This window comes from Lineus longissimus, chromosome 1 (genome assembly GCF_910592395.1).
Source record: "Lineus longissimus chromosome 1, tnLinLong1.2, whole genome shotgun sequence".
Classification (NCBI taxonomy): domain Eukaryota; kingdom Metazoa; phylum Nemertea; class Pilidiophora; order Heteronemertea; family Lineidae; genus Lineus; species Lineus longissimus.
In genome coordinates, this window is record NC_088308.1 from 23392093 (window position 1) to 23405489 (window position 13397).

General features: G+C 37.3%; 1 protein-coding gene and 1 non-coding gene across 5 annotated transcripts in view; one reads left to right on the top strand and one right to left on the bottom strand.

Annotated features, from left to right (window-relative positions):
• Positions 1-879: 879 nt before the first annotated feature.
• LOC135493053 (cadherin-23-like) overlaps positions 880-13397 on the bottom strand; it is a 48838-nt gene continuing 36320 nt past the window's right edge. For 3 of the 4 annotated variants that reach the window (XM_064779933.1, XM_064779912.1, XM_064779920.1), the window contains 3 exons: positions 12701-12763; positions 6317-6337; positions 880-4982 (listed from right to left, as the gene is read on the bottom strand). In XM_064779933.1, coding sequence (XP_064636003.1) covers positions 4658-4982; positions 6317-6337; positions 12701-12763 — 409 coding nt within the window. In that variant the 3' untranslated portion in view covers positions 880-4657. The remainder of the gene's footprint in view (positions 4983-6316; positions 6338-12700; positions 12764-13397) is intronic. The other variant, XM_064779929.1, reaches the window with a different exon arrangement.
• Trnat-ugu (transfer RNA threonine (anticodon UGU)) lies at positions 8607-8679 on the top strand. Its single transcript has one exon. It is a non-coding gene; the product is annotated as a tRNA-Thr (tRNA).

Genomic DNA, 13397 nt, shown 5'->3' on the forward strand with positions numbered 1-13397 from the left:
TTCTCAGGCATCTGATAAGACTCCTGGGGTAGTCCTTTCATACTACAGTGGAACCCCGGTCGGCGACCACCTCAGTAACGCGACCACCCCGCGAACACGACCAAAATTCTCCGGTCCCGAATGGTTTTCTCTCTAATTCCCATTAACTGGCCCTCGCTAACACGACCACCCCGGTACCCAGACCGCGACCACCAGCTTGGTCGGTCCCAAACTGCAAATTAACCCCGCTAACGCGACCATGAGGCCTAATTGCCGTAATCAACCATGACTGCATGGTATCAATTGGCACCTTCTCGCAAATCCGTGTTGATAATTAGCACCTCGAACACAATGACCATGGGAATCCATATGAAAATAAATGATGTGTAAGTGAGTTTGATCTTGGAGGAACTATACTTCAAGTATAATTCCTCCAAGGTTTGATCAAATGTAAGCGCAAATAAAATGAAGAATAAACTTTCTTTTCGACTCACGGTTTGTTTTTTCATCATTTAGTATTAAATGATGTCAAGAGGCATGCACACGTAGTTTTTAGGACAAATAAATTATGTTGATTAGTAAGAGTACCGATACTCAAAGTAAAGAATGCTTACTATGTCGTAATGTTGATAAAATACGTTATTAAAAAGATGATTTAATCAGTACCAGTTCAAATTGATGTGGGACCGGGGTCCCACTGCGTCCGGAGGCTCAAAATAAATATTGGATTGTATAGGGAAGAGGTGCCCTGAAAAAGGGGCAAGTGCCATGTAGTGCCACTTCTATCTTATTCTTATTATAATATCATCTGGCTACTTTTTTCAATGTCTAGAGTACTCAAGTGTGTCTCATCTTCTTCAGGAAATGCCAACTGTCACAAAACGAACAACAAGACCAGAATAAAGTGATGCATACAAATTTTTATTGATTGTAATATCAACTTGGAAAACTTTAAACCGCTTCAGGAAGCTATATTCAAAGTCAAAGGGGGAGAAAAGTTTTGTACAGCCATTGAAAATGCATATGAAACATTGGAAGGACTTACTCAATCTTATATTTATATCTAGACCTCATAATACTTTCAATGGCACAAAACTTTTTTACACCTTGTAACTGATTTGTTCCATGTTTTTATCTACAGAATAATGAGCTATCAATTCAGTCAGTACACAACATCCGGAGGTGATATTAGTGTGGGAACACAGTTTGTGGGCATTTAAAAAAATTTATGGCGTCTTGACAACCGTGTTACAGTAACTTTAATCAGATTTTTTGCCTCATATATTTTTACAATTATCTGTATTATAAAATGTTAAAATATTTCCACATTTACAGTAGTCTCTCTCTCCGAACTCTACCTTGTTCCACTGGTTGATCACAAAATACAAACATTTAAAATAAGATGGAATGTGATCGAATATTGAGCTCTGAATTAAATACCTTAAACTAAACTCAAGAAATTAGAGTCTACCAAAATTATATAAATTGCCACAGACCAACCACACTGATGTCACCAGAACATATGCATGCTTTCCCACTCAGCCCCTCCCCTTGATTCAAAATGAGTCTATTAGTATTAGAAATAGGCCTACATCTCTTTCTGTCAATGAAATCATTGTGGTGTGACTGGGCAATTTGACATGCACGGTTTGCAAAAATATGCTGGTATATGCTTGAGGCACAAAATCATTGTGATGATATTCAAAATAGAACAAATTTTCAATTAATTATAAATAAGGTTTACAACTATATACTCACTTATCAATTCACATTCAATATTTACAAACATAATAGTATCAGTGTGAACAAAGACCAAGTAAAGAACTTGGAAAAATGAAGATTCAAATGCATTATTATGTTATAAAAGTGTTGGTCAGCTCCAGTTCATACAAAAATAGTTTCCTGTCTGAGGCAGAGATAAATCTACAACTACAGTATCTGTAATTCACCTAACCTTGAACAGAATGCAGGTCCCTACCGCAAGTTTTGATTATACAATGTAACAAGCAGCATCCACTTATTGAAGTTCATACCAAGTTAAGGTATCTTTTAATCGGTGAGAAACTAAGCTCAAAATGATACACCAGTAAAACTTAAGACTTCATGCAGACAGCAACACAACATTTGTGCTTCAAAGGATGCAATGTATGTAGATGGACAGACGTTTGGGAGACAAACAGAGAATGCTTACATCAACAATAGATGGACATTCAAGTTTGGAACACGAGGTAGTTCTCCAAGGAGTCAAGTTGTTGAAAAGTACCAGTTTATATATTATCTGGGTTGTATTATTCTTCAGACAGCCCCAGACTTGAACTGGCTGGCCAGCAAGGTGACGAAAGAATATGACAATGACATTAAACTGGGCAAAAAACCCTTTTTAATCAGCTAAGACACTCCCTCCCCTAAAATAACAATGAACACAAATAAGGACCTCGTACATGTCAACCCAACCATTTTCACAAATATTAATATTCTCAAAAAATATTTTTGGTGTCATGCTCCAGTTTATTTATGTTTAAAGAATTATTGACAATATACAGCAGCTTTGTAAAATATGAAGTGTCAATAACAAAGCCATTGCAGAAGCTTGCATCAATTCTCAGATCAAAAGTAAGCCATACACTACAGTAAAATATATACAGATGAACATCGCTACATTTTTTGGGAGTCAAATAACGATATTCAACAAAGAAAGCTTTCTCGTGAGATTCTGGAGATCATGGAAAAAGTTGAAGTTGTTAATGCAGTAGAAGAGATTCTAAGGTTACAGAATAAGGACAGCATGCTCTCTCATTGTTGTCTGTAGACACAATTTTGTATTTTAGTATATTCAGTAGAATCTAAAACAGATAATATATCCCTGGAATGAAAGGGTGTACCCTCAAAAGGGAACATCATTTGAAAAAAATTCTTTTTATTTCAATCAAGTAAATAAATAAAAATACTTCTAGTGGACCATTTTAATGAACATGGAATGTTTGAGATTGATCATGAACGTATCAACATATTGAGAAATAAACAATAAAGCAGAGAATAAATAGAACATCTAAGAGATAGATAGTCATGTCATGGTGAGATGCGGAATAAATAGAATCAGAAGGTCCCATGTCATCTCTAAATCAGCCCCAAGTTTTTCTAGACAACAACTGGTATTGCATTCATTCTAGTTAAAGGCTACTGGACTTGACTAAAGAAGGCATTGCCATAATAGCACTAATGCCAAGTTAAATAGTGACTTCAACATAGTCCACTAATGCCTGGTTAGTGACTTTGAATGCACGGACAAGGCCTTTACTTTCTTTAAGATACACTTTTATGGATCATTCATGTCTTACACTTTTATGGATCATTCATGTCTTACAATATTATGAAACTGGTAACATCAGTAAAGTATTAGCCATGCTAGCCAATTCTTTCACATTGAAATACCGGACCTGAGGCACAGATTTCGTTGTAATTATCGCTACCACTTCTAGAAGCCATAACATCTTTAGGACATCAAAAGGGAAGATCCCAAAATTGTTTCACAGTTATAGTTGAGAACCTAGAAATCTAAAAGGTTCTGGTTAGTAGTACCAAAGCAACCTCGACATTTAATGATATATATATATATACAGCTAAGTTAGAAGGACGGTCCGGCAGGAAACCCTTTCAGAGATAGAGGGTAGGCTAGGCCAGTCAGCATGTCCTTGTCACTCCCCCTTTGCCTCTCATAGGCCTACACATACTCCCTCTGAAACAAACATTGTTTTGGTAAGCTATCAAAAAGAGGTAGTGACTCGTGGTATATTTTGATTTCAGAGCTATCAAAAGTAGCCATTGATTATGGGCTATAACATCATAAACATGCAAAAGAGGCAGTTAATTCTACTCTCATTGACCAAATGTTGCAATGTATCAAACAATATTTTAGAATATTCAAAATTGGGATGGATTTCTTACAAATAGTATCATTAAATGATAGCACACTCTCAAAGGATGGATGATACTGTGAATACGTACAACATGAAAGAATAACTTCAGCAATTAGAAGAAAATGTTCCATGACGAAAGGACGCGATTCATTATGACCATGTGGCACTGATAACCGGTGTGGCAATATTTATCCCACCTATTCTGCTCAAAATGCCCAGAGGTGTCTGCATGTTTCCTGCTAATTTTGTCTTGTTAAACAAAACCACCCACAAATATTTTAAACTTAACTTCATCACACATTTAAACAAACATGTAGGCACTAAAAGTCATTAAACCTTGAAGGAACGTCCTTGACCTTAAAATTGCGACCTTGACCTGTTAACGTGAGGTCATCCAATCGTGAGAAACTTAAGTCCCTTATGAGAATTTCCCTCCAATGACACAAAGTGTTCATTCACACAACTTCAAACCTCATCATTACCACACATGACACTAATTCACAATAGGTGGTGATTTTCTTCAGATCATTTTGATGTCTCTCTAGCTTCAGCACAATTCAAAATGTGGAAAAACTTTTGTGTCAATTATTGTTCGAAGCTTGTTTGACCTACGCACACAGCTTCCAAATGTTACCCTAATATTTATTCTACACTGTGGTAATTTAGTTTTTGTGTCAACACTTCATATTGGCAGTACAAAAAGCTCCAAGAAAAATACTGACGTCGTGAAAATGGTGGTGGAACAGAAATTATAAGCACCATTATATATCAGTGGTTTCTAAACCAATATTATTATTCTGCGCTGAATCAGGCTCCAATGCAAAATTCGTGTACCCGTTTACGACAGGACTTTTACTGTTCATATCCGGTTTTCTATAGTCCTGATTTAAATCATTGTTTCTTCGATTTTTTGCATGTTCATGTTCTTTAATAGCAGCGGCTAAGACTGTGTCGCCATCATTTCGTAATTCTGGCACCTTGTTAAATCCATCGTATTCATCGTTGAAGAGATCCAAAGTTATTTCTTGTTCGTCATAAGTTTTTGTTGCAGATGGCTCGATCACATTATCATCAAGAGAGTTTTTACTGAAATGATAAAAAAAAGTTTGTTTGGAAGAGAAGATATTTTCCTTGAAGAGCATTTGAGTCATATGAGACTATATAAACAAAAAAACATTCAGGCAAATGCTGGAATCAATAGACAAACCCTTGTTAGTGGCGACATTTAAATTGAAATGGCTGGAGTTATTATGATTATCTCTTGAACAAGGTTTTATGAACTGCTCTATTTTCCCTCAAAAACCAAGTCACAACAAAATAGGTTTTATACTGTGGATGGGGAGGGGCATATTCCAATACAGATTACATGATGGGAAATTGACCTTTTATTGCAGGTTTGAAAAGATCCGAGTGTTAATAAAAGCTACCACCAGACAAGAAAAAGGTTAGAGCCACAGGCTGAGAATCAGCTTCATCTCCCACACAAGCTCCAGATTTTGGAAAATGTTCAAGATATGCACCCAAGAAAATTGATGTTTTAAGGAAATTTCTTATAGCATTTTCAAGATTAGCATTTAAGCTGGAGCAATTGGCCTCGTAGGAACGAAAGGCAACCTTGAGCTAGTTCAGAATTGCAATTAGCCAATCTAAGAATACTTTAAACTGCGGAAAGTTGCTCTAAGTAGCTCTAAGTACGAATTTTAATTCCCTGCAAACCAGATTGTTTTAAAATTATTATAAGATACCATATCTCTGCAGTCAGATTACAGCATGTTTGTTCATCAACACCACATCATCAATCTTGAGCAGAGGCTCAGTCAGTAGAACAGCAGACTTTCATACATTCAATCTCTGAGCACTCTCCGTATCTTTTAAGTATCGCAAAGACATCACATTGACTGTCATGTTGCTCTTACTGCCTCTCCCCAGAATAAGGAGTCGAAAGAGACCAGAGGATGAAAGAAAGGAAATGAATATTATTTTAGAATCACAGGCTTTAGATAGACACACTAGAATAAGCAGCTGATAATTATGTGCATAGAAAACCAAGCAAGAGCTCATGGAAATCATGGTGAAAAATTTAGTCTGAGATATCAGGACTAATACCTCTAACCAAGCAATGAAATGTAATTTTAACTGGTTTTTGACCGCTTCCATACTTTGTACCAACCCAAGCGGTAATGGTTGAGACACCTTGCAAAATACGCTACTGCAGTGTAAAATGCATAGAAAACAATACTAGATATTAAGGTGTTTTGAATTATGAGATTGGGATGGACACTCGAGTATAATTTCCCATGAGATCTATTTAGCAAGTGCTGCACCCTGGTGCACGATGAGAATGATGATGTTGGTGTGATGAACATGCGCTTTTTTGCTATAGTAGCAATACCAGCAGAAATAAACATTTGCTACCTCACCTGTCATTGATGGGCTTAGTTCTGAAAGTGAGAAAATTTTACTAAAATCTGAGGATGAGGTCTTTGCTGGTAAGTTACAAATGAATTTACTCTTTAGAAGTTGCTGCTCCCATGTAACCCGTAAGGTGATCTTTTCCCTGATTTCCATTGGACCATTTGAACGATGGTCACATAATGACTATTTGAATTTGATCAATCTAGTGTCCCGGCTTGTTTTTGTTTACAACTTTAGCTTAAAACACCCATATTCCCTTCTGAGGAAATCATGGAAAGGATCACTAATAACAGAACAAATTTCACAAAATCTTTGATACAACAGAAAGGCTAAGAAAGTCTAATGAAAACTTCAGATGAGATGCTTTCTTGCCAAAAATCAACTATAAAAGCAAAACGATCGAATCACCCCATGCCAGATTCTGTAAACGCAATCAAAAGTCATGACAACAGATTTTTTGGCCAAATTGCCATCCAGATCCAAGAAGGCACGGTCATCCACCAATTCTGCAAACTGACATAAACTTTGTCAAGATAGCACACACAGACAACCCAAAAATTTGCAAGTGATGAAAAAGACACTTATTTCCACTACAGGGCTGAATTAGTACTGTACATAATTGAAAGATAGCCTTTGGTGACAGCGCGTGTATACTGCAGTTTTTCAGATAAAGACTATAAGCATGCAGCATAGAAACCATTTCCTGTATGGGAAAATGCATTTACCACAAGTTCATAGGTCAAGGTATTTCCTTCTGAAACTAAATTTGGAAACCATGTGTCACAGGCAAATTTGGTCTACAGAATCAGTACAGAACAGTTAACTATTATATTCTGATAACCCCTGTCCTTAAACAGAAAAGAATTGTTGAGAAAAGATACATGTAAGCATTATTATTACTCGGCACCCTATTTTTGATATCAGTTAACATAGAGCCTGAAATTGTGAAGTTAGTTGACAATGGAGAAAAGTCCTGAATCCTGTGTAAGTGTCTTCATCAATAAAGCTTCTCATGCTGCTGCAACTGCCTCCTTTGTCCTCCTTTGTTCTTATGATGACACCACACCCAACTTTATGGTCAACATTACACACAAAAACCTGCTATCAGCATCGATGAGAAAGCCAGGATCCTCGACAACTCAGATGAAAGAAGTGCTCCTTCAATTGAGGATCATCAGTTGAATCAATGACAAACTGATGAAAAGAGTAGATACAAAGTAAGAAAGAAGAGAAGAATCTCACCCTCCTGGAGGCAAGGCAGGGCTACCATCAAAAAGAGAACATCTGCCATTTCTGAAAAATTAGGTGAGTGAAGAGTTGCAGTAAGGCACAGAGTTAGAGCAGACTAGCGGAAAGGCTGGGTTGTTAAGTTCTGTGCTTGTGACTCCAATGGAGGAGCCGTGCAATTACTGGTAGCACTTTATGCTTGCTATTATGTGTACATTGTTACACCATTTGTTTAGGTCCATGGTTTAGCAGTCATTACAATTGAAAACTCGGCAGGTAAGCTGCACTAACAGAGACTCAAATATAAACCACCAAAATATCATCAATACTCCATAAGAACAACTTCCAGGAAAATCCTCACCCAAAACTTATTACCACTTAGAAACACTCAGAGGAAAGAAGGAATTATGATTGCTCATTTTCTTCTCCTTCAGCATTCTCTCTCCACTTGTAGGTGTTATTTTTCAGGGAGTATGCCTCCTCCAAGTGTGATGAGCCTTGCCGATGATCTCCCAAGCTCAAAGAATGAAAGGTCAAATGCTAAACCCTTAAATCATCATGCATTTTTCATACTAAAAAATGGCCATAAATGAACTTCATCATCAAAGTTTCAAATATATAAGCTCACCTACTACATATACTGGTAGTTTGACAATTAGGGGCACAAACCAACTGTCTGAAAACAAGATATTAACAGGGAATAAAATCAATTTAAAACACTGACTTTGCTCAAGGTCATAAGCGAGTGGCAGGAGTGCATGATCCGACTTGTGAAGTTTGGAGTCTTGCCATGATAGTCTTGATTAAGGCCAATCCAAAACCTTTCTTGATATTTGGTATTAAGTGACTTGGTTGAGGGCACGAGAAAGTGTTTTACTATCCATATTGGGCCTAGGAATAATACCATTATGAATTGAGGCCTTTTGCTGGTATTCAACTACTGACAATAATTGAGGCCTGGCCTATTGAGAGACCAATCAATAGGGATTATTGTGTTTTATGTCACATCTGGTCACTATTGATTGGCAAGTATTGCAAGTATAAACTAACCAACTCCAAACATCACAGGCCTCCATAGCTCAGGGGTTAGAGCACTGGTCTTGTAAACCAGGGGTCGAGAGTTCAAATCTCTCTGGGGGCTACATTTTTATATATCTCAAAATATCTCCTTTTTTTTTTAATATTTGAAAATGATTTCAGAATCAACTAGTTTTTGTAGGAAAGATTTTAATTTATTTTTCAGAATATATAAAAGCCATGTTCAAGCTCACCTATCAAGGCTTATATCGGCCAAAGAACAACGTCCCAGCCTGAAAATTATGGCAAGCTTATATCAAAAACCAATCATAAAGTGATAAATAATGGTAATCTTTAATGATTTAATCAATGTTCAATTTCATCCAGTTGTTATGAATTAACTGTTCTCCAGTAAAGATTAATTCAGATACAGCATTTTTGTGTATATGTCACATGACACACCCTGAACCACAGAATATTCACAATGAATCGTTATTTATGAAATATCTTATCTTTATCATTTTTATAATATTAATAGATCTACATATCATTTTGACCTCACCTTCTACAAATATCATAGGTGCCACAATTTGGCAAACAGTGTGTTCTGTCATTTGGTTCCATGATATCAGCCAGAGAACACCGTCCTTGCCTTAGATGGACAGAAGTGATAGAATAAGTGATATGATGACAGCATACGTTTGGTCTTTTAAGTTCGTTATAGCATTAATAAGATTGTAATACTAGCCACAAGAAAAAAGAAAGGCTTTTAAAGTCAGTCTGAGACAATTTGAAAACCTCAGCTAACTCGCATCTCCCGCAAAATTATTTGTGAAAAGAATCGAAAGATGCTGCAGAAGTTACTGACGCACAGTCACAACGTCAGACACCAAGACTGAAAAGTTCTTGCATCAAGACAGTGAACCTCACCTGGTGCAGTAAGATTGAGTTTTACAATCTGGTAAACAGTCGCGAAAGATATCAGTTCTGAAAGAAAGTGTAAAAGACATGTCAATGACGACAGAGGAAAAGCAGACCAGAGAGAAAATGCAATGAAGGCTGAAGTCAATCAAAGAAAAAGAAATGGTAAAGTATAAAAGAAACACCTCCAGAAATATCATATAGTGAGAGAACCTTCTATCAAATCATCAGAGCACCAAATTTCACCTTGCCAAGAACTTTGTCCAATAACCACACAAAATTAAGTAACGAATGAACACAAATCCGAACAGACCAGTCAGCATCCTGAAAATATGTTCTCATAAAAACAAGACGAGAAGAATGCATGCAAATCCCAATGAAGGAGTTGTATCTATATTCTGAAAGCTAACCTCGGAGATGAAGGCCTGTAAAGGGTGCAATGTTCATCGCTGAAATAAAGGGCAGTTGGAAGTTAGTAAAACAGAAGGAATGCTCAATGGTATAGATATTTTGCATTAGCCCATCAATTAATCAGTGGCGTAAACATTGTGTGAAAACTTGATGTTAATTATAATAATGGCAGTTTCATGACATGAAAGTGAAGAATGGAAAAATTTTAAAAGTATAGTTTTCTAACATACTGGCCAACAAAAGAACACCAAAATCAACTGAGATGATAAAATATGCCCACTTTAATTTTGAAATATCCTTGTTGACAATCATGGGACTTGAGGAAGTGCATTGGCACTAAACTGAAAGACAGAAGGGTGATGCAGGGTCCACTCACCTACTAAAAGCAGTCCAAGTAGGGAATGAATAAGGGGCAGTTGGCACTGGCCTATGAAATGAAGACAAAAAGTGCATGAAAAAGTGAACAGAGCAATGTAGATCTGTCATCGGTGATGATGAAATATTTGTGGTGAGCCGTACTGTACAACAGACAACAGCAAACAGCACTGGATGTCAGTCCTTTAGCAATGCAGTCCAAGACAGAAGTAAGATCCATCAAAAGCCTTCAACAGGGAGGATTGACAACACACAACCAACATCATTTCATCCATTCCAAGTGCCAGACAATAGTGGTATTGATCATGACAGCAGATTAAATCACAAAATCTTGGTACCAGTAGGTCTCCATGATGACTGCCACCGAACTGAAGCCTCACCTAGGGATGCTACACTGGTAGTCCTCATCGATAGAAGATGCAACTGAAATGTGATTGCTGGAAAGTGGAGAATGAGAGATAGAGGAGAAAGAGATAGACAGATAGAAGTCAAACTACAAGAGGGGAAGACAATCTTCTTCACAGATAAGCTTGGCAGTGCAACACTTTCGATTGGTAAAATGAGTGTGTCACAAGGTCGTCAAGTGAGGTGGACGGGTAACATTCCTGAGCTGTTTGAATTGTTGACCTCATGCAAGTCTCACCTATTGGCAGCATCAGTAATATCATGATAGTCCTTCGTAAAAAGGTGGTTTATTTCTGCATAGTCATTCTCCACAGGGTGGTGCATGGTATGGTGGGTCTTGACACTGGAGTATGCGTCTGCATGTGTCCCTGTGATATTTAGAGGTCGAGGATGTGAGTGATCTATGAATCGGTGTGTATCCCTCACATGGTGGGTCTCCTCGATTGGGTTCGTCTCCTCAGCATGGTGGAGCTTTATGACCGGAGGGGTCCTCAATGGAGGAGGCCGAGTATGGTGCTCCCTTATAACACGGGTGTCTGTGACTGGATGGTGTTCTTTGATGTGATTTATCTCCAAGGACGGATGGTGCTCTTTTACGACATTGACTTTTCCTTTGACAACATGGTGCTCTTCAGGAGCATGGGGAATTACATATGGGCGAGTCTCTAGCATTGACTGATGTTCCTTTACAATGTGATTATCATGGTGATGTTCCCGTACATGATGGTTTTCGACCACATGGTGTTTCACAGCGCTGGAATAAGCAAGGACAGAGATAGATGTAAATGTAGCATAGAAGAAGAGGAAAGATTGCCTGGCTTCCCATGAATTGAGTGACTTTACAATTTGAAGTGATACCTGCACCGAAAAAAGTTTCACTGAACATTTTTTAGTCAGCCATGGTACATGTAGTCCCCTGATAAAGAGTTGGTAACGAAAGCCAAAGGATGACAGGGTGGGTTGAAGCAAAATGGCTGTCTGCCAATTACATGTATAGGTTAATAAGTCCACAATAAGAATTATCTTAATGGCAGAAGTAAAACTACAATATCCAAGTCTCTCCTATAATCCTGCACAATCTGAACAAAGATTTTGTGGCTGAAAATGAAAATGAGATTAGTTGACAAGATAACCAGATAAGAGCTGACTATTTCCCTCACTCGGAAATTGAGCTTCTACTTGTCGCAAGATAATTTGGCAAACAATCATCATAGATGATTAGTAAAAGTTCAATGAAATTCTAAAAACCTCATGCACATAAATGTAATGCAAACATATTCAAATCAAAAACAAAACAAACAATTTAATATCAGAACAGTAACATGAAACATTCAAACACTGAATGACCAACAAACAGAACTTCGTCTTCATTCTCTGACCCTCACCCCTCAGTATAAGTGTACACTATCCTCCTTTTCCTACTCAGAGGTCTGGTGCTGCTTATTCCAGTACTGAGAGTACTGCACACACTGAAAATAATGCAAACGAGACATACACGTAGAAAAAGTGTACTTTGAAAAGAGGAAAAAACTAGAAGGAATTTGTAAGATAGAAGGTAAAGCAAATGATAAATCACCAGAAAAAGCTTGAGGCCAGTTTTGTTCTGAAATCTCCCTGGTTCACTCAAATAATTCTTTAAAAAAACACTAACATTTAAAAAAATGCAAAAAAGGCTAGACATGACATTTTCCCAATGAGCAAGGCATGAATTGTGAGACTTCCTCTCACCTCTTTGGCTCATTTTTTATGAATATACAGCTATCAAGACTCACGCTGGGGAAGGAAAAAGGACAGGAAAGGTATGAGGAGAAATTGGTTTTTTTAAATCTTCAAAGGATCAACAGACAAACAGTGAATTAAAACTCAAATCTTGCAAACTGATTTCTACTTGGAAATTTAGAAAAAAACTGGCACCTTTTCGTGGTCAATATATAAATAAACCTCACTTCAATACAGGACATCTGTCAGTCTCTTTCAACTGCAGCACCATACACTGTGCAGAAATTGAATATTCATGCAATTTTGAGTCTTACCTGTCCTGGTCTTCTTCTTTTGCCCAATTATTTTGGTAAGTCTCCAACCAGATTGGATTTGATCTGAAAGACAAATATCACAGGTTAAAAAAGGTAATCAACATATTTATTCTCTGCATGATTTAACTGCATGAAAAACAAAACTTTTCTGAAAGACCTCCTACCAGCAGATTTGATCTAAGATACTGTCTTGGCGCATGAAGTAAGAATGTGCGGCGCAACATGTACAGTGTTGTCGTGAAAAGCACTGATGGGGCTTCTTATGTTGATGCAGAATACAGACCAACACTTGCATCTTCAAACTCTTCATTCCACAAGTTATTAGGTCACAACAAGCTTCTCTTCTTTTCTGATTCAAACTTGAAAACATCATCAAACAAGAACAAACTTGTCTTTTGAATGAAGATCTTGAACAAATTCTTAGAGACAACGGATATTTGAAAGATACAACAAACCACAACATGATATCTGATTCCCAAAATGTCAGGAAGTTACACTATGCTATATTACATAATGAATCAACAGGCCATGAATACGACATATGTTATCAAACCGAATAGTGGATGAGAACAAGGTAACATCGGTAGAGTATAGGAACCTGTGACAAAGATACTTATAACTGTGAGAGAGGACAACATTTGCTCAAGTTCTGTCTGTTTGTAGTGAACCACTAATTGTCCTATTAATAGAGGTGTCT